A 20,765-nucleotide genomic window follows, 5' to 3' on the forward strand; every position below is an offset into this window, starting at 1 on the left:
TGAGGGAAGAGATTGCTGGGACATTGACAATGATCTTTGCATCCTCCCTGGCCACAGGAGTGGTACCAGAGGATTGGAGGATGGCAAATGTTGTTCCGTTGTTCAAGAAAAGTAATAGGGATAATCCTGGGAATTATAGACCAGTGAGTCTTGCGTCAGCGCTGGGCAAGCTATTGGGGAGGATTCTTAGGGACAGGATTTACAAGCATTTGGAGAAGTAGTCACCAGCGGTGTTCTGCAGGGATTTGTTCTGGGACCCCCTACTCTTTTTGATTTTTATAAGTGACTTGGATGAGGAAGTGGATGGTGGGTTAGTAAGTTTGCAGATGACACAAAGGTTGGAGGTGTTGTGGATAGTGTAGAAGGTTGTCATAGGTTACAATGGGATATGGACAGGATGCAGAGATGGGCAGAGAAGCAGCAGATGGAGATCAATCCAGAAAAGTGTGAAGTGATACACTTTGGAAGATCGAAGGCTGAGTACAAGGTTAATGGCAGTAGTCTTAGCAGTGTGGAGGAACAGAGGGATCTTGGGGTCCAAGTTCATAGATCCCTCAAAGTTGCCACGCAAGTTGATAGGGTGGTTAAGGTGGCGTATGGTGTGCTGGCCTTCATTAGTTGGGGGACTGAGTTCAGGAGCTGCGAGGTAATGCAGTAGATTTATAAAACTCTGGTTAGACCATACTTAGATTACTATGTTCAGTTTTGGTAGCCTCATTACAGGAAGGATGTGGAAGCTTTAGAGAGGGTGCTGAGGAGATTTACCGGATGCTGCCTGGATTAGAGAACATGTCTTATGAGGTAAGGTTGATCGAGCTGGGGCTTTTCTCTTTGGAGCAACAGAGGATGCGAGGCGATTCGATAGAGGTTTATAAGATTATGAGAGGCACGGATAGAGTGGACGGCCAGCACCATTTCCCCAGGGCGGCAATGGCCTATACCAGAGGACACCCATCCAGGCGAGTGGAGGAAAGTTTAGGGGAGATGTCAGAGGTAGGTTTTTTTTTCCTTTACACAGAGTGGTGGATGCTTGGAATGCACTGCCGGGGGTGGCGATAGAGGCTGATACAATAGGGACTTTTAAAAGACTCTTAGATAGGCACATGGATGTCAGAAAAACAAAGGGTTATGGGCTGTGTAGGAAGGAATGGTTAGATTGACTGTGGAGTAGGTTTATATAGGTCAGCATAACATCGTGGGCCAAAGGGCCCGTATTGTGCTGTACTGTTCTATGCTGACATCCCAATCAGCTATTGCAAAATAGATGCAGATCATGCTAAGATTTTGCAAACAAAGGCACAGGCCACAATAAAGACCATAGGTTGAACAATGCTATTTTTCCACCTTACCTAGAATATTTAATTTCATATTAATAAGGCAAAGGAGTCTAAACTCTCCAAATCCAACTGAACCTCCTGAAAATGAAATGAATAGGAGAGTGATTCTAAAATGTTTAATCAACCAGAACCACATATAATTCAAGTGCACTGAAAACTGGAAGACTGCCTAAAAATGGAATTGTTTTCTCTTTCTTCCCAAATATATAGTCAGGACACTCTAAAAAGCCCAAGTATATGTTTGAGCTTATTAAAGTGAAAACATTTTAGAATGCATAAACCTGTGGAGTTTTTACATTCAGAGATCCTCTTGCAATTTCTTCTACACCTATTTATTTTCCCCCCAACTATTTGAACAGTTACATGCAGAAAGGTTGACTCAGCAGCAAAAAACACAGGGAAACCACATTATTCAAGGAAACAGGCAGCATATTGATACCCTTCCACAGCCCTGATTACACAGGAGAGTTGAATGCTGGTAAGGAGGTGAGTGTTCTTGAATTTGACGTCAATACAGCATTTGAATAATTACGCAAGGCCCAAGGAAATAGGAATCATTGGAGGTCAAAGCAGAAACCTTCTACGATGAAATTATATGCAACATAAAGCTGTAGTTATTGTAATTGTATTGTGGTTGCAGTTATTGGTGGCCAATCATCAACAGGAGTAAAGGACATTCTCAGGGAGGCATCTTTCATCCAAACATTTTCATCTGATTTAAAATTTCCTTTCATAGGGTCAGAAAGTAATTGATTATCCCACAATATTCTACTCCATTCAGAAATATATTGAAAACAAAAAACAAATGTTAGCCAATGCACTTTCCAACAAGTAACTAAATGATCAAGAACAGAAATTTCGATTGTTTAATCCCTCTCCCTATTGAGACACTACTGATCTGAGGTCATGTCATTCAGCACAGATTAAGGACTGAATTACATAAACATCTTCTAAGCCCTGTTTTGTGTATCTTCCTGATACTGCTCAACATGGAGATTAAGTGGAAACCAGAAATTCTAACAATAGTATATGTATAAATAGACTGGAAAATCCTTCTAGGCGTTCAAGGTTTCCAAGGCACCCAAGATTAAAAATGGATTTGAAATGGAAAATGATGATAAACTGACACAGCCCGGTTGAATTATTTGAGAAAATAGGATCTCTGCCCTGATAACCACTACTCATACGAAATTGAGATGATGTGGAACCAAACCTCATTCTGAGTATCTGAAATGTTGGTTCTACTGAATGCTGCATGATAAGTCATATGAGGCTCAGATTAGAAGATCAACAAAATTTGCTAATTCTAGGGTCCATAGACTGACTTTCAAGAGGAAGATTGGTCTAGTCTGTCAAAATCACAAAGACCCTTGGTCTGGACATAAAAGGAAAATGAATATTGATGGATAGGTGGAGCTGATCAGAAACATGGCTTGCACAATAAAGATGATGTTTGGACTAGTCTACTTCCATTGAAACGGTACATCATACTTCTGGTAAAGTAATGATATACTTAAATAAGTATATCAAGGAGGAGGGGAGGGGGAGGGGGAGGGGGGTGAGGAGATGGTTGAGAGGCTGTACAAGAGAGAGTACATAGTGGGGATCGGCTTTAAGGGGGCCAGATCATGGGTCAACATCCATACAGGAAAATGATGGGTGTTATAGACTGCCATTGGAGGTTAAGAAGTCAGCCTGCCTCATCAATGAGGGGCATTTGGTAGGCCAGATCTTCTCCCAGGGTTGGATCAAGCCAGCTGCTAAAAACAGGACTCCTCTGATCAAGATGTGAAAGGGTGGAAGGGGAGCAATCACCACCCTATTTCCCACCCCCATCCTGGCCATCAGTGCCAAATGCTCTGCTACTCGCTCTCCAGTCATCGCTGAAGAGCGATGGCTAAAGACAGAGTAAGGATAGCAGATGGTTAACAACAGGAGCTACAAGACACCATTATTAGCAGGTACAAAATGTTTTACTAAGTACAGAAAGTAGAAAAGCTTTAGCTGTTTTTGCCCATGAACATGCTGATTGACTTCAGAATCAGAATCAGGTTTATTATTACTGATATATATTGTGAAATTTGTTGTTTTGTGGCAGCACTAAAGTGCAAGACATAAAAATTACTATAAGTTACCAATAAATAAACAAATAGTGCAAAAGAGGAATAACGAGGTAGTGTTCATGGACCATTCAGAAATTTGATGGTGCAAAGGAAGAAGCTCTTCCTAAAACGTTGAGCGTGGGTCTTCAGGCCCCTTGTACCTCTTCCCTGATGGTAGTAACGTGAAGAGGGCATGTCCCAGATGTGAAGGTCCTTCATGATGGATGCTGCCTTCTTGAGGTACCACCTCTTGAAGATGTCCTCAATGGTGGGGAGGGTTGTGTCCGTGATGGAGCTGGCTGAGTCTACAACCCTCTGCAGCCTCTTTCAATCCTGCACGTTGGAGCCTCCATACCAGGCAGTGATGCAACCTGTCAGAATGTTCTCCACTGTACATCTGTAGAAATTTGCAAGAGTCTTTGGTGACGTACCAAATCTCCTCAAACTCTTAATGTAGTAGAGCCACTGGTGTGCCTTCTTCATGACTGCATCAATGCGTTGGGCTCAGGATAGATCCTTTGAGATGCTGACGACCAGGAACTTGAAGCTGCTCACCCTTTCCACTGCTGACCCCTCAATGAAATCTGGTGTGTTATCCCAACTTCCCCTTCCTGAAGTCCACAATCAATTCTTTGGTCTTGCTAACATTGAGTGCGAGGTTTTTGTTGCAACACCACTCAACCAGCTGATCTATTTCATTCCTGTACGCCGCCTCATCACCATCTGAGATTCTGCCAAAAACAGTGATGTCATCAGCGAATTTATAGATGGCGTTTGAATTGTGCCTAGCCACACAGTCAAGAGTGTAGAGTAGAGCTAAGCACGCATCCTTAAGGTGTGCCTGTGTCGATTGTCAGCGAGGAGATGTTATTACCAATCCGCACTGACTGTGGTCTCCTGATAAGGAAGTCAAGGATCCAGTTACAGAGGGAGGTACAGAGGCCCAGGTTTTGAAGCTTGTTGATTAGTACTGAGGGGATGACGATGTTGAACGCCGAGCTTTAATAGATAAACAGCAGCCTGACATACGTATTACTGTTGTCTAAGTGCTCCAAAGCCAAGTGAAGAGCCAATGATATTGTGTCCGCTGTAGACCTGTTGCGGCAGTAGGCAAATTGCAACAGGTCCAGGTCCTTGCTCAGGCAGGTGTTAATTCTAGTCATGACCAACCTCTCAAAGCACTTCATCACAGTTGGTGTGAGTGCTACCTGGTGACAGTCATTGAGGCAGCTCGCCCTGCTCTTCTTGGGCAGCTTGATGCCCTTTTGAAGCAGGTGGGAACCTCTGAATGCAACAGAGGTCGAAGATGTTCTTGAACTCTCCAGCCAGTTGGTTGGCACAGATTTTCAGTTGACTGGCACTGTCAGGGCCTGCGCCTTGCGAGGGCTCACTCTCTTGAAGGATGTTCTGACGTCGGCCTCCGAGACAGAGATCACAGGGTCACATAAGTGTAGTGCTCATTGGGGAGTGAAGCATCACTGCCAGTTATGCTGTTAGGTTTCGCCTTATAGGAAGTAATGGCATGCAAACCCTGCCGGAGCTGTCATGCATCTGATTGTGTCTCTAGCTTCACTCGGAATTACCTTTTCACTCTCACAAATCACAACAATTAATAAACAACAATATTACTTATCTGCAACCTCTCCTCTCTTGTTGGCAGTTTGGCAAAATTTAGAAGTTTATTCTGCAATTCAGGGAGAGCTTTAGCCATCTGCGTTGTGTTATCATTAGTCTCTTGAACAGAACACTTCATTCTATTTATAGGACTCATACTTCTGAATAAAAAAAACAGAATGCTGCAAGGACCAGAACATTCTCTTTGGGCAAGGGATGAAGTGAATATGTAATGTGATTGTTCAGATAGATGTTAAAGACCTTGTGGCAATATTCAGAAAGCAACAGAAAACTTAGCCAGGGTCTGACCATGTTCCTCCTTTGAATAATGCCATCAAGTGAACTGCTCATTCATTGCATTCCTGCTTGCAAGATGGTTGTGGCATTTACTAACACTAATACTCTAATCACTGCATAGTCCTTAATTGTGTGCAACACTTCAGCCATTTCGAAAAGATGTGATACAGTGCTATACAGACATGTCGTTCTTTAGTCAATTTGTTTCTAATGCTCATTTTCTAACGGAATTAGCTACAGAAATGTAGAAGCTAACAGGTAATAGATTGGCTATCATGCCTTTAAAGTTTTGCTTTGCTGGACAATTTCTGTACAAGGTACTGTTTGGGATGATGTTCACATCTCCTTAAGGTGCTGATTTCCATAGAGTCACCCTCCGGAGCCTCATCCTGTTGAGGATGTGCAATCCTCAGTCGTGAGCATCAACAGAATAATTGCAAATGAAAGTACAGGTGCCTAATTCTGTATTCGCACAGTAGGCAAGCTGGTGCACTGCTCATCTGGAAGCGCTGGATGGAAATCCGGAGCAAGGAACTCAGGAAAAGTTCAATTAATCAAACGCTATATTCCTCTGGTGTGTGCAGCTTAGTAATGCAACAAATGCCGATTCCATACAGTTATGAAACATAGTTTTCTATTAATGACAATCAACCTGAAGAAACGTGAAAAGCTGTGACCGCTACTTTACACTCAATTGTATTTGAATAGTGCCATTTTGCAATGGCAAAAATATAAATTTAAAGAGGGGTCAATGCTGCTCACTCATAGATCAAAACAGAGAGCTGCAAACTTAAGACCAGAAGATGCAGTAGTAGTTTCAGTCTATGAATAGCATTGTGTTCAAGTTTCAGATTTCTATAAAAGAGTCTGAGAGACTTTTTAATAAGAACAGAAACCTAGGCAGAGCTACTAGCTTGTATCTCTAATGCAAGTATCTCCAATGGTACTGTGGCAATTGAACTGATGCAATCCCTCACCATCATTGCACAATTGCACCTTATTCCAAATTTATTTTTTCTTAAATTTTAATGGTTACTTTGAAAGTACTTATTTATAAATCACAAGGTAGTGATTGCAAATATTGATCAACATACTGTCAAATCTGTCATAGTGGTAGGGCATGAAAGCATACTCATGTTGTTGGAAGAGATCCACATCATCATTTACAACTGGGTAATGGTTGGAGGGTGGGGGGGGGCACATGGGTGAAGTAGGTACATGGGAGCTGGTAACAGTTATGACAAGGATGGATTTTGTATTGTTTTGATCTGAGAAGTTTCTGGAACTGCATTCATTAAGAACTGTTTTGCAATACCACAACAATACAAATACTCCATGATGTTGTTCCCAAGAAGGGGCTGCTTTGATGGGTTAAGCGTCGTAGCTCTGGTACGAAATCAGGATGAATATGTGTTCCAGCCCCAAACTGTGGTGAATTAACTGTTTCAGCAGTAGGGACCATACAATTTTCCAGGGTCATCTGGTTAATGGAAAGACAAAAATGGCCAATATTTTGTTTTATTCATGGCAACTCCCAGTGGGCCCTTGATGAAAGTATGTGTTAGCACATACAAGGATGAGGACTGGATTAGGCCCTACACAGCTGGATGTTCAGATTCACACATCAATAGAGGCAAGGTCCCAGAGGATGGCTGCTGCCCTATATTGAAAAATAAATACAACAATAGGAAACCTCACAAAATCTCCAATTGCATATTCTGATTTAAATGGTGGCTGCGGAAAGTTATAATTGCAACAGCTCCTGTGCTCCAGGTTTAAGTTTTGTTCCAGCAAGATCCTACTGGAACAGTTCCTATCACAAGCTTGTGGAGAACTTAAAAGTTGCCACATTCTGCAGCTTTGCATTTAATAGAATCAACAGCCTAAATATCACAGAGTCCAAGGATGCTGGTGGAGCCTATTTGACATTTCGAATTGTTTCTAGATAAACAGCAATCGTGATCTCCTACCCAACTGTAATTATACCATAAAAACATTAATCACAGCTTTTGCAATGTCAGAAGGTGGGTGGGGGCGGATGGCCAGATATCTCACAGCTTTTGCAATGTCAGAAGGTGGGTGGGGGGGGGGGGGGGGGGGGTGATGGCCAGATATCTCACAATCTCAGAACCTGCCAAAGCAACTTTTTTTTTAAAAATCAGTGATGGAATTTTGAGGGGAAATCAAACCCGTAATATAGGAAACAGTGCAACCAATTTGCACAGAGCAAAGCCTCAAAAGTAACATTGAAATAACAAGGAGATAATATTGGCCAAGATACAAATACTGGCCCTAGGTCATGGGAACTGGATAAATAAAGCAGAAGAATACTGTAGCAACACAAAGGTAGAAGGGAAAGCAGGATTAACTGAATTGTTGGAGGATAGGGGAGTTTAAAATTAGAGGGCATAGGTTTAAGGTGAGAAGAAAAAGATTTGAAGGGGAACCTTTTCCACATGGAGGGTGGTGGGTGTATGGAACAAGATGCCTGAGAAAGCTATAGAGGCAGGTACAATTACAACATTCAAAAGACATTTGGACAGGTACATGGATAGGAAAGAGTCTAGCTCAGGTAGACAACTTGGTTGGCATGGTCACCAGAACCTTGCTGTATAAACTATGACTTTATGTTCCTTGATAATTGGTACTTACTTCAATGGGATGAATGGTCTTCTATGCTGCACTGTTCTATGATCCTACTGTATGAAACAGGTGAATCTTCCTGCACTTCTCCATACATGCCATGGGAACTTTTAGTCCGGGAGAAAGATGGCATCTTGGTGTATGTCTCATGATGCCTCTGATTTTGCTACACTCTTCAGAACTCATTATGTTCTGTAGTATCTTAAGCAACATTAACTCTTTTCTTTACTGGACTAGATTTCTAAGCTACAGCACTACAAATCTCAGAGAATTAATGGGGTTCAAGCCTGTGAACCAACAAGAGATTAACTCAAGAGGCTATCCACTGAGTCACAGATGACAACTTTCTCACAGCTGAGACAGATTGGATTTAAATAGTTATGTTGCTCAAGCACCTCACTTATGATTTAATAACATTGAAATGTGTTAACTGTGAAGTAATCAAATATAAGCATGCATTCTACATACAGAAAAATTCCACAAGCGTGATGATGATCAACATTAGCCAGGACACCAAGCAGACTATTTAGTTCTCCCCCTAACCGAATGAAGTACAGCATCTGCAACAATGCAGCACAATTTTTAATTCTGCTTCACCAGTACAGATTGAACCAAAAGCAAGAATGGTCCTCCTAATTCACTGAAACAATATAGTTAACACAGCTTGTAGGATTAAGGTCACATGCTTGCTCATGGTCCAAGTGGAGTTAGCTAATACAGAATTAGGGTGCTGAGGTAGAAGTGGAAACTTGCAAAAACCTCTGCAGCCAACTGGTGATAAGCAATTTTGCACAGAAGATACAAGCATAAAAAATATTTTTAATTACCTTTATTTCAAGGAGGCTGAAATGGTAACAGAGTCTGGTTGAACTCCATACTAAGTGTTGATTCAGCTCTGGACACAGCACTGGGGTACTGGGTTCAGTCATGAGCACAGCACTGGGAGTGCTGGGCCTGGTTCTGGTCACAACTCAAGGAAAAAGGGGTTCAAATCTGGGCAAAGCACCTTAGAAAGACTTTGAGAGGAGGTGCAGCGAAATTCATCAGAATGATAAAAGGACCAAAAATCTAACAATAGGTTTGTGGATCACATGTGCAATCCATCCAAAATAGAACATAGGTTTGATCTAATTTAGGTGTTATTAAAGGAGCTGAAAGGAAATTTAGAAAATACTTCAAGAGTCCAGAAGGAGATTTTTGATTTGAGCTGAGGCATTCGGAGTGAAACCTAAAGGTGTATTTTCACGTGGAAAAAAAAACTTGACAAAGGATAGGGTGCAATCGAAAATTTCAAACTGCAATGGATAGATTTTTACAAGGCAAATGAACTAAGGGTTGTGAACCAAGTAAGGTGAACAAATTAAAGCACAGATCAGCCATGATCTAAAGGAGTTGCAGAACAGAATCTACAACTGGAAGGTCTGTTGCTATTTCTATGAGTTGACTATCTTGCTGTAATAACCTTTTCCCCCACCATTGTCCTTGATTAAATAATCATCTACTCAATCTGAAGGCTGAAGCATGAATCATGACTACTTGGATGCAGTTCAATCATATGCCCATGGAAGATTACCCAGAAATGCGTCAATGGCTTCATAAACAGAGGGAAAGGAAAAATCTGACTAATTTGAAACAACAAACTGTTCCTTGGGTCATAGAAAAATAGAGCAAGATTCCCAAGACTTACCCCTTGGTTTCCTTCAAAGCGTATAGCTGGCTGGCAGGAAAGATTGCCCTAAAGGGAGAACAGAAACAAAGTTAAGCATACTCCACAACTTGCAACAAAATATGGGAGTGCTCATCTTCCAAAAAGCGCACTAACAAAGGTGTGGCAGTACTAAATACGTGCCACACTTGAAGACTCCCAATTCAATGCATTGCTTATGCTAGGCTAGGGAGCAACTGAGAAAACACCAAGTGAAATCACATTAAGATGGGCAGAACAAAATCAGCATGAGATCCTAGTCCTGATTACTAACCCATGACCTTCTGAAGCATAAAATTTAAATGACAGCTGACCAAGGAATCCCTGGAACCTGCTTCACTGTTCAATATGATCATGACTGACAACGTGCTTCAAAAACATTCTTGGTCAATCCCTATATCTTCTGACGTAAAGATCCGTGATTTTTTTTCTTTGTACTTATCAATTTTTTTTTAAATTGTGAATAAAGTTTATTATTGAAATTTTAAAAAATTACCTATTGATCCAAGCTCTAAAACTGCTCAACTATTAATCATCCACAGCCCTTGTAGGAAATTTCAAACATTTACAATGTTCTGCGTAAAGATGTTTCTCTCCTGCATCTTAAGTATCTGTCCCCTTAACCAGGGGCTATGCCCAGTAGTTCAAACCTTTCCAGTCAGATAAAACAGCTTCTTGGCATCCACCTTTTTTTACCTTACAGGCAACTCCTTATAATCAGGATCAATCAAGCTATTCCAAGTATATCCTTCTTTAGGTAACTGTACAAAAATGCATGCACAAACACACACACACAAGAAAAGAATCAGCATCGCAATATTTCTGTCCCACTGTTGCAAGTCCCATTAATGTAGAACTGCAACAAGAAATGAAGTTATTTGCCACTAAGAGCTCACGACAGTTCATTCTTTCAATGCACTTTCCAATTAGTCTCACTCCTCTACCAGTTTCCCCATAGTCCTGCAATCACTTTTTCAAGTAATCATCCAATATCTTTTTGGAATTACTTTCTTTTCACTTATGGGCAGATTATAACTTGCCGCATTAAAAACTTCTCATCTTCCCCATTATTCTTTTGCCAATTATCTCAAAAGTCTTCTTGTCATTGATATATCCAGTCAAAACAGTTTATCCATACCTACATAGGACAGCTGGTTGAGTAATACTACAACAACCTCTTGCTCAACGTCAGTAAAACTAATGAACTGATTGTTGACTTCAGGAAGGGGAAGGAGGCTGAACATGTTCCAATCTACATTGGTGGATTAGCAGTGGAGAGGGTCAGCAGCTTTAAATTCCTTGGCATTAACATATCAGATGATCTGTCCTAAGCCCAGCACATAGATGCAATCACTAGGAAGGCATGCCAGTATCTTTAAGAGGTTAAGGAGGTTCAGCATGTCACTGAACATGCTAACAAACTTCTACAGATGTACTGTTGAAAGCACCTTGAGTGGTTGCATCATGGTCTGGTATGGCAATCCTCATGCACAGGAATGCAAGAAGCTGCAGAGAGTAGTGGACTCAGCCCAATATATCACGGCCACATCCCTCTCCACCATTGAAAGTATCTACATGAGACACTGCCTCAGGAAGGCATCTATCATTGAAGATCGCCACCACCCGGGATATGCCACTTTCTTGCAGCTAACCATCAGCCAGGAGGTATAGAAGCCTGAAGTCACACACCACCAGGTTCAAGAACAGCTACTTCCCTTCAATCATTCGGTTCCTAAACCAACCTCTACAACCCTAATCACTACCTCTGTATAGCAACACTATGACCACTTTGCACTACAACAGACTTTGTTTTCTTTTGTCCTAATTCTGTTCTTTCTTGTATAATTTGTGTTTAATTTATGTTTTTTTGTGAATGTTGTGTCTCTAATGCTGTGCCTGTGTTGCTGCTGTAAATACATTTTTCATTGCATCTGTGCAAACATGTACTTGTTCACATGACAATAAACTTGACGTTCTGACTTTGACTCTCGCAACATTTCATAAGAAAGTCATGGAAGCTACTGGAAGATGCCCCTAATCCACTCACTGCTTCCTATCCCAACCAACTCATCCACCTGCTCTCCTCCAGTAAGGAATGTGATAAGGGAACTATTAATAACTAATCCTACACTAATACATTTTATTCTCCCCACATTCCTATCAATTTCCGCTCAATCGCTTACAAACTAATGGCAATTTACAGTGGCCAATTAAACTACCATACATCTTTGGAAGGTGGGAGAAAACCAGAACATTCAGAGGAAACCCACATGGTCACAGGGAGAATGGGCAGACTTCACACAAGTAACACCAGAGTTCAAAATGAACCCAAGTCGATGAAACTCTGAGGTAGTAACTCTACTAGCTGTGCCACTGTCACAAGTACCAGAGCATTGGTTAGATGGGAGAGGGGCAGCAGAAATAGCAACACATTTTTTTTAAAGTAATGCAGCAGGCTACTCACTCCAACAGATCTATATTTCACTTGAAACACATTTCTTTAAATGACCTTCCCCCCATCATATTTCATCCTAATAAATCTCTCTCTCTGATGTGTTTAATGGCTTAAATGCACTTCTGCTATTTAATTGAACCTCTTCCAGTAGCGAGTTCCACAACATCACTACACAAAGAGAAAAGAAGTCCTCCCAAATTCCCTAGTACATTCATTATTGACAATTATGAAGGTCACGTCCATTAACCTCAGACTTCCAACAATAGAAACAGAGACTGTACGTGCAACTCTGGAAAGAAAGTTGGTGGTTATACGCTGAAATTAGAGACAAATTAAGAAAATTAATAATCAGCACCCAGATATCGCACTGCTTCTCTGAAATTACTGGTGGTTTGGTGAAGAGCAAGAGGGTCAGACATAGTGTTCCCTGAGCAATGGAAAGCCACCTGTGGTTCTCAGTACTGCTGCATGGACTTGGAAGGCCTTTTTTAGTAGATGCTGGCAAGTTGCATGCATACAGACAATTGCAAACCTCAGTTATACCTGGAAGTCAGTGTACTGGAGCCAGGTTGAGACCTGCTTCATTTTTTTTGCTGATGTTAAGTACACTCTTAGTTTAACCTATCCACTCCTGCCTTTTAAAAATCTTCCCTCGTCTCCATATCTACCCTGTCATACCCCATACCTCTAGAGGACCCCAGGATTATTTAGCCTCTTGAAGCTGATCAACTATCCAGCTAGATCAGAGCTGATCTGTATCATCTCTAGCTACCTCCGATCATTCCATAACCTTCAATGTTGTTGCGTACTAAGTACCTATCAATCATACTTTTGAAATCTGAAATTGACCCTCAGCTGCAACAGCATTTTATGAGTGTTCCAGAGTTCCAACACATTTTGTTTGAAGAGATGCTTCTTGACCACATCTGAATATCTTGGATCAAATGTTAATGTCCCCTTTATTCAAAGCTTGCTGCAACTACCTGCCTCTCACCAACCCCCCTCTCTCTCTCCACCCATCTCAATAAACCCGGAAGAAATAGTTTCTTTCTATCTATTCTAATGAAATGTTTTAATCAGATTGAACACCTCCAAAAGATCACCCCATTATCATCTATTCTTGAAGTAATCGTGTACTCATCCATTCCTGAGCCAAAATACCTTTCCTGTGGTCATGCCCCAGAACAAAGTACTCCAGATGTATCTTAACCTGAAAATTATAGCATAACTCTCAGCTCTTTATATTCTTTAAGCTCTTAAGATAAAGCCCACCATTCCATTAAACTTTTCAATAATTATTCTGTACTTGTTCATGAACATCTCTGCAAAAATTCCTGAATTTCCCTGCACTTCCGCTGTTCCTACATCATAATCATATAGAAAATATGTTGGCCATCTTCCTTCGCATCAAAGCAAATGTCTTCATTGCTATATTTGGCTTTATAAGTAGAGATATAGTGAACAAAAGAAAGGAAGTTATGCCAAACCTTTACCAAACACCAGTTTGTTTCAAGCAAGAGTATTGTATCCAATTCTAAAGATCATTATTTAGGAAGGATTGAGCCTTAAACAAGATTTTTTTTTTAAAAAGAAAATTTCCCAAAATAATTTTACTGCTTTTGAAATAAAAATCTAAATTAAAACATTGTTTTAACGGGAATTCAGTGTTGATTTATTGGACAGATAGCAGGATCGATGAACTTTAGCAATATATTTGATATAGCTGAGAAAATGAACAGATTTGTTACAGGTCTTCAAAATCATAAAGGGTTTTGATAGTATAAATAACAGAATAACTGTAGTAGATTTAAGATAGTTGGCCAAAGAACCATAGGATGGATGGGAAGAACTTACTTTATGCATGGAGTTATAGTGGAAACAGATGCAATAACAATTTTCAAAAGATAAATGGATAAATACTCAAAAAATGTATATGGTTACTGGGAAAGGATAGGAAATAGAACAAAGAACCAACTTAAGCATGATGGACTCAAAGGCCTCTTGAGCTCCTTTATCCTGATTCAATAACCAGCCACCTATTCAGCTTCTCAAGGTACTTGCTTGGAAGTCTACACAAAGCCTTAAACTGAGGATAGGAATCAAGGTCAAATGCAATGAGCTGAATATCATAAGGAGAGGTAACACCTAACATCCAAACCATGATATCCAGATGCATCAAGAAGTGTGCAAACACTGGAGGAAGGATAGCTCCTTTGTATCTTCCATCTAATGCAAGAGATACTAGGAACTTTGTTTTCACGAATTCTACAGCCTCCCAAATTAGTCCCACAATATACCTGGTGACTCATGTTTTTATACAACAGTTTATACCTTACCTATTTTCGCAAAGATTGAAACCTTAACAGAAACGTCAGTTACAAACATGTCCCACTGAAAATAGATTAAAAGACTATAAATGAAACCGAAATACTCAGAGGAAAACAGTTAAGGCAGTTTCTAACCATCTGTCCTCCTGGGGTCTGAATGAAGGTATACAAACACTCTTCAGGATACAGAGATAACATGAACAATAACCCAGTCTCCTAGTTCTTTCTAATCTTTCCAGTGTCTTTCTAATATTGCACAGTTGTTCCTTTAATTAAAAGCATTTAAATTTCCCAGCTGATTTGGTGGAATTTGAACTGTCTTATGTCAATAGTACAGTCCCCCAAATTACTAGCAAAATAGCTTAATCACCATGCTCTCTGAACACCTACGGTGGCAGGCACTGAGAAGTTGAGCTCTGTAGTGTTTCTTCAACAGAACTGCTAAAATCCCAGTTTGGAAAAAATACTAAGGTTGGGTTTACAATTTTTTTTCCTGTAATTGTAATTTTCTGTTTTAGACGGAAATTGCATCCTTGGGGCTGACACAAAAATATTACAACGCAAGAGACACTGAGCAGACATCTGAGTCAGGAAGTAGTAATATAGGCGAGTCCTGGCTTATGTAGGCTACTTGTTCAAGCAGATAGCTAAAGTCTTAATTCACAAGCTAAAACACATAATCAAACATTTGGTGCAACTTGTACAAAAGTCAAAAATGTTGTCCATTCAGAGGAAGGCACATAAATACATTGGTATGCAACAAGAAGCTATGTTGAAAAAACATTTTGTTGCCAACTTTGTTAATCCCATCCTGCATCAAAACTACTGCCTCCTTGCTGAGAGCCTGGATTCCACAGACACCACTTGAACATTCTATATTGTGACCAGGCGACTTTGATCAATACTCAAGCATATACCTACCAGCAGGAGCCTTTGGATTGCCACAGGGAAAACTGGGGGCTCAGAACAAACAAGAATTGTAGGGTACTGCCTGGGTTAAAATCACTTATCTCAATACAACTTGCATCAGTAATGCCTTTTAATATAGAATGAAGTCTCAAAGCACTTCATTCACACCCATCGAAATGTAATTAGATAGTAACTAACAAAACCAAAGAGCAGGCAGGAGCAAGTATAATTAAAAGTTTGATCCAAGAGATCGGTCTTAATGTGAGGGTGGGGATGTCTTAGAGTGAATAGAGTTTTCAGGAAAGAAATTCCGGAGTTTGAAGTCTAATGGCTGTAGAGCTGGAGGAGGTTACAAGAATAAGATTTCGAACATGCAAATTCAAATTTTAAATCAAAGGTGTTGAAGCCAACACAAGTCTTAAGTATACAAATGATGGGTAAACAGGAAATGGTGCATGATGCGGTACAGTTAGGAGTTCTTTGAATGAGCCAAATTTAAACTAAACATTGCAACAGTTAATTACGTAGTGAAAAGAACATGATTGCTGGTTTCAGCACTGGATGTTGAAACATAAGCCAAGTGATGCGATGAAGGATATTTTTATGGAGAATATGGGGTTGAGGTACAGCCCAAGATTAAATAAAGCACTAAAGTTATGACACTAACCTGTCTTCACGTTGGGATGGTGGCCAAGGAAGATACTAATTAACAAGCGTATGGAAATTGGCCTTGGAACATGGGATTGGTCTCCATCCTTAATTAGGGAAAATCTTCAGTTCGCCTTGTTTTGGGCATCAGTCAAGATGCAAAGTGGATGTTGAGAAAAGCTTTCAGAATCACTTAGCTGGAAGCCTTCAGCCTACCATGAAGACATGTGAAGATGTGGTGTCAAGAGAAAACATGCTGGTGAAGAAGGATAGATCCTTAAGTGATTCTGGTGGCAATGTAAATTTAAATAAATGTAAATAAAACTTTGTAAATGCTCTGGCAATGACTGGTTTAATGGGAATGGATTGAGACACATGGTCTCTCAACTGTAGAATTAGGGATAGGTACTGGAGGATATGCACGGCCAACCATGCCAAAGACAGAAAAAACCTCATAAGTCATGTTGATGTACAGAAATATCTCAGTCAAACATCTGTAATTTGTTTCAAAAGGGTGTTGTTTTGGGACAGAAATTTGGGAAAGTTATGTGCACATGGGGAAATGACAAAATATCCAAGGTGAGGAAAATGACTTAGAGTAGAGTTTGTGAGGCAGAGGAGACTAATGGCAGAAGTTCTGGAAAGGAAGGTGATTTGAAGCAGGATTTTTGATGCACTGGGATGACTTTATCCGTTTTGGCCAGAGGAGGAGATGGGTGCCATTTTTGGATTGTTAGGTTTCCCCCTCTTGTGTTACCCAGATATAAGAATTGATAAAGAAACAGAAATTATTGGAAACACTCAGCAGGACAGGCTCTCATATTCTATGCTCAAAACTTAATTTGTCCATAGGTATCCCCACAGTGCATCTGGTGCTCCAGCTTGTGCTCGAGTGAGTCAGGAAAAGAAATACAGTGATAAATACCACACATGCTATTGACCTGCTGAATATTTTCTGTGTTTATTTCAGATGTTCTGCATCTGTGGGTTTTTTTTTTAAAGATTTTACTCTGAAAATTGATAGGTCCCTACCTTTCCTACAAATCCACATTTGAAAATATCTAAATCAGTATGGGACAAAACGTCTTCCATCTTCTTACACTGTCACATTCCCTCGCAGAGCTCTACTTTAAATGCGGAACTTGCATCTCTTTGCTCTTGGTGTAATCTAACCACTTCCTGATTTAATGTGACCTCTCTGATATCTTGGGCCTATGCTGCACTTTGACCCGTCATCTGGATTTCTCAAATAAAAACAAACTGATAAGAGATGACAAAACCACATGAGAGCTTTGCTTATCCTGTAACAAGAAACAAGCTCTATATATATTAAGAGTCCATTGAGGCATTATGAGCCTCTTGGCTTCACAAGCACATTTACAACTTTTGTTTTAAGTAAGCTGAATATGCAGTTAGCAAGAACATGACAAGATGTTGAGTGAGAAACCCGCTCAACCAGCAGCACTTCATGATAACTCCCAGTAATGTTCCATTTTAGTGGCTACAACAGCTTTGCAGACTGGCAAGCAGAGTGTACATTGGAGTTCTTTTGAAGAAATGTCAAGAACAAAACAAAATGAACAAGGAGTTAGCAGCTAAGCTGACCATGAAGTACAAGGCCAAGCAAGATAATGTAGCTGAGAGCCTTTACACAGGCATAATAATCAGACCCAAGGCAGGAGAAATAACGTATAAACATGCAACCCTTGCACAATATCAAGAATGAGTCACTTCCAGCACTTAATTCAGCCAAGAGGTAACCAAACCAAAAAGATCACTGGAGAAGGAACTGAAAGTCTCTGACAAACAAAGGATACTGCCCCAATTTTGATCTCAGTTCCAAATCTGCATTTTGGCTCAGCAGCCCTGGCGTGGAGAAGATAAAATTAGCCAGGTTCCCATGGCAGTTACTTTTCAGAGACTGCTGCTCATGTACCTCAATGTGCAGTAATAAGATATGATCAGTGATAATGCTCTGTGCTGAGACACACTTGCTATGCAACCTCCTAAATCAAATAAAAAATGGTGAGATAGTGGGTTGACTAGTTTCACCAGTAAAACTACATCCAGTGTGAGTCTGTGCCATCTGGAGAATACGAGACCAAAAGCATCAAAGCGACCACTGTAGGTCCCAGATATCAGATGGCTAGGAAACTCTCCGATACTTTTGCAACGGTGCCATTTTCAGCCTGAACCCAACAAAATAAGCATACTTCTGTTGGTCTACATAGCCAAATCCAGCTTGCTTATCTTGGCATCAATAGGCTTAGGAAAATTGGCTTGGTTTGATTTTTCACCCTTCTATTGCTGTGAAACAGATGACAGTGTGCACAGATGTTGATCCTTAGAGACATTTGAATTGCAGTCAGGAAGAGGAAAGCAATTTGTGCAGAGCTGTTGGGGGTTGAGAGTACAAACACAGAAACCAGATTAAACTCCAATCTTAGTGTGAATAAAATCCAGCAACAATCTCTCCTTACTCAATTAATTATAAGGAACTACATAACCGAGCTATACATAGGTGAAGAGGAAGGTTTAATTTCTGGATTCTACTTTACTGATCTCAAGGCTAGTAGTTGGGCAGGGGTGGAAGGCTACATTGTCAGGTTGATGGTGGGATGAATCAGCTAAGATTCTTCTCTAACAGCTATAGTTATTCACCGTCTATCGTTAAGACATTCAAATGTGCAAGCATTGGGTCAGGTCAGCATTAAGACAGAAGAGACTGCAGATGCTGTAACCTGGAGTAAAAAAAAGATTCCGGCACTTCTAACATATCTGTCCCCACTCATCACTCTCCAGCCTCCATCTCCACCTCCCCTCCCCCAATCTGGCTCCATCCACTGCCTCCCATCTTTTTTTTCCTTTTATTTCCCCTTGTCTGCTTCCATCTATCACCCACTTACCTGTCTCCCAATTCCACCCCTCCCCCTCCTGGCTCCATCTCCCCATCATTCCTCACCCCTCCTTGCTCCTCTTTTTACTGGCTACCTTCCCCCTGCATTCTCGGTCTTGAGGTATAAACTCAACCCGAAACATCGACCATTCCTATCCTTCCACAGATGTTCAGATGCTGCTTGATTTGCTGAGATTCTCCAGCAGTTTGTTTTTTGCTTAAGGTCAAGACTGAGCTGGCCTCATTCAAATATTCAATATCTTTAACTGTATGGAAAGTTGGTATACTGGGTACCCATGTAACAGCAACAATTTTAGCAAAGATGGGTAAAGAAGTCAAGAAAGTACAGAATCCCTCAGAGTCACAAATGCCAGAGTGAAAATCATTGTGTATCAGAGTCATAAAGCACAGAAAAAGGCCTCGTTTCCCAACTGGTCCATTCCAACCAAGATACCCATCTGGGCTAGTCTCATTTGCCTGCGTTTGGCCCATAACCTTCTAAACCTTTCCTATCCGCGCAACTGTCCAACTATCTTTTAAAAGTTGTTATTCTACCCGACTCAATCACTTCCTCTGGCAGCTCATTCCACATACATACCACCCTGCCGCCACAACAGGTCTACAGCAGACACAATATCACTGGCTCTCCACTCTGCTTTGGAGCATTTAGACAACCGCAAAACATATGCAAGGCCACTGTTTACCAATTACAGCTCAGCGTCTTCAACACCATCATCCCCTTAGTACCAATCATCAAGCTTCAAAACCTGGGCCTCTGTACCTCCCTCTGCAAATGGATCCTCTACTTCCTTATCAGGAGACCACAGTTGGTGCAGATCAGTAATAACAACTCCTCGCTGACAATTAACACAGGCGCACCTCAAGGATGCGTGCTTAGCCCACTGCCCTACTCTCTCTACACTCATGACTACGTGGCTAAGCACAGCTCAAATGCCATCTATAAATTCCCATTACCACCATTGTTATTGGTAGAATCTCAGATGGCAATGAGGCAGCATACAGGAGTGAGACAGATTGGCTGGTTGAGTGGTGTCACAACAACCTTGCACTCAACATCAGCAAGACCAAGGAATTGATCCTCGGCCCAACACATTGATGCAATCACAAAGAAGGCACGCCAGCGGCTCTACTTCATTAGGAGTTTGAGGAGATTCGCTACATCACTGAAGACTCTTACAAATTTCTATAGATGTGCAATGGAGAGCATTCTGACTGTTTGCATCACAGCCTGGTATGGAGGCTCCAATGCACAGGATTACAAAAGGCTGCAAAGAGTTGTAGACTCAACCAGCTCCATCATGAGCACAACCCTCCCACCATCAAGGACATCTTCAAGAGCCGGTGCCTCAAGAAGGTGCCATCCATCACTAAGGACCCTCACCACCCGGTACATGCCTTCTTCTCATTACTACCATCAGGAAGGTAGTACAGGAGCCTGAAGACCCACACTTAACGATTCAGAAACAGCTTCTTCCCTTCCACCATCAGATTTCTGAACGGTCCATGAACACTTTATTCCTTTCATTTTGCACTGTAATTATTTTTGTAATTTATAGTAATTTTATGTCTTTGCACTGTATTGCTGCCGCAAAACAACACATTTTACGTCATATGTCTGATTCCTTTGTGTAAAAAAGTTGCCCCTCAAGTTCCTATTAAATCTTTCCCCCCTCACCTTAAACCTATTGCCTTGATTCCCCAACCCTGGGAAAAAGACTAAGTGCATTCTCCCTACCTATGCCTATCATGATTTTATACACCTCTATAAAGATTACCTCTCAGTCTCCTACGTGCCAAGGAAAAAAGTCCTA

General features: G+C 40.9%; 1 protein-coding gene across 1 annotated transcript in view; it reads right to left on the reverse strand.

Moving 5' to 3' along the window:
• The window catches only part of ell (elongation factor RNA polymerase II), a 110,888-nt gene that overhangs the window by 61,590 nt on the left and 28,533 nt on the right, over positions 1-20,765 (reverse strand). The window contains 1 exon segment of the mRNA XM_052038285.1: positions 9,681-9,728. Within this exon segment, the coding sequence (XP_051894245.1) occupies positions 9,681-9,728 (48 nt within the window).

This window comes from Pristis pectinata, chromosome 24 (assembly GCF_009764475.1).
Source record: "Pristis pectinata isolate sPriPec2 chromosome 24, sPriPec2.1.pri, whole genome shotgun sequence".
NCBI lineage: Eukaryota > Metazoa > Chordata > Chondrichthyes > Rhinopristiformes > Pristidae > Pristis > Pristis pectinata.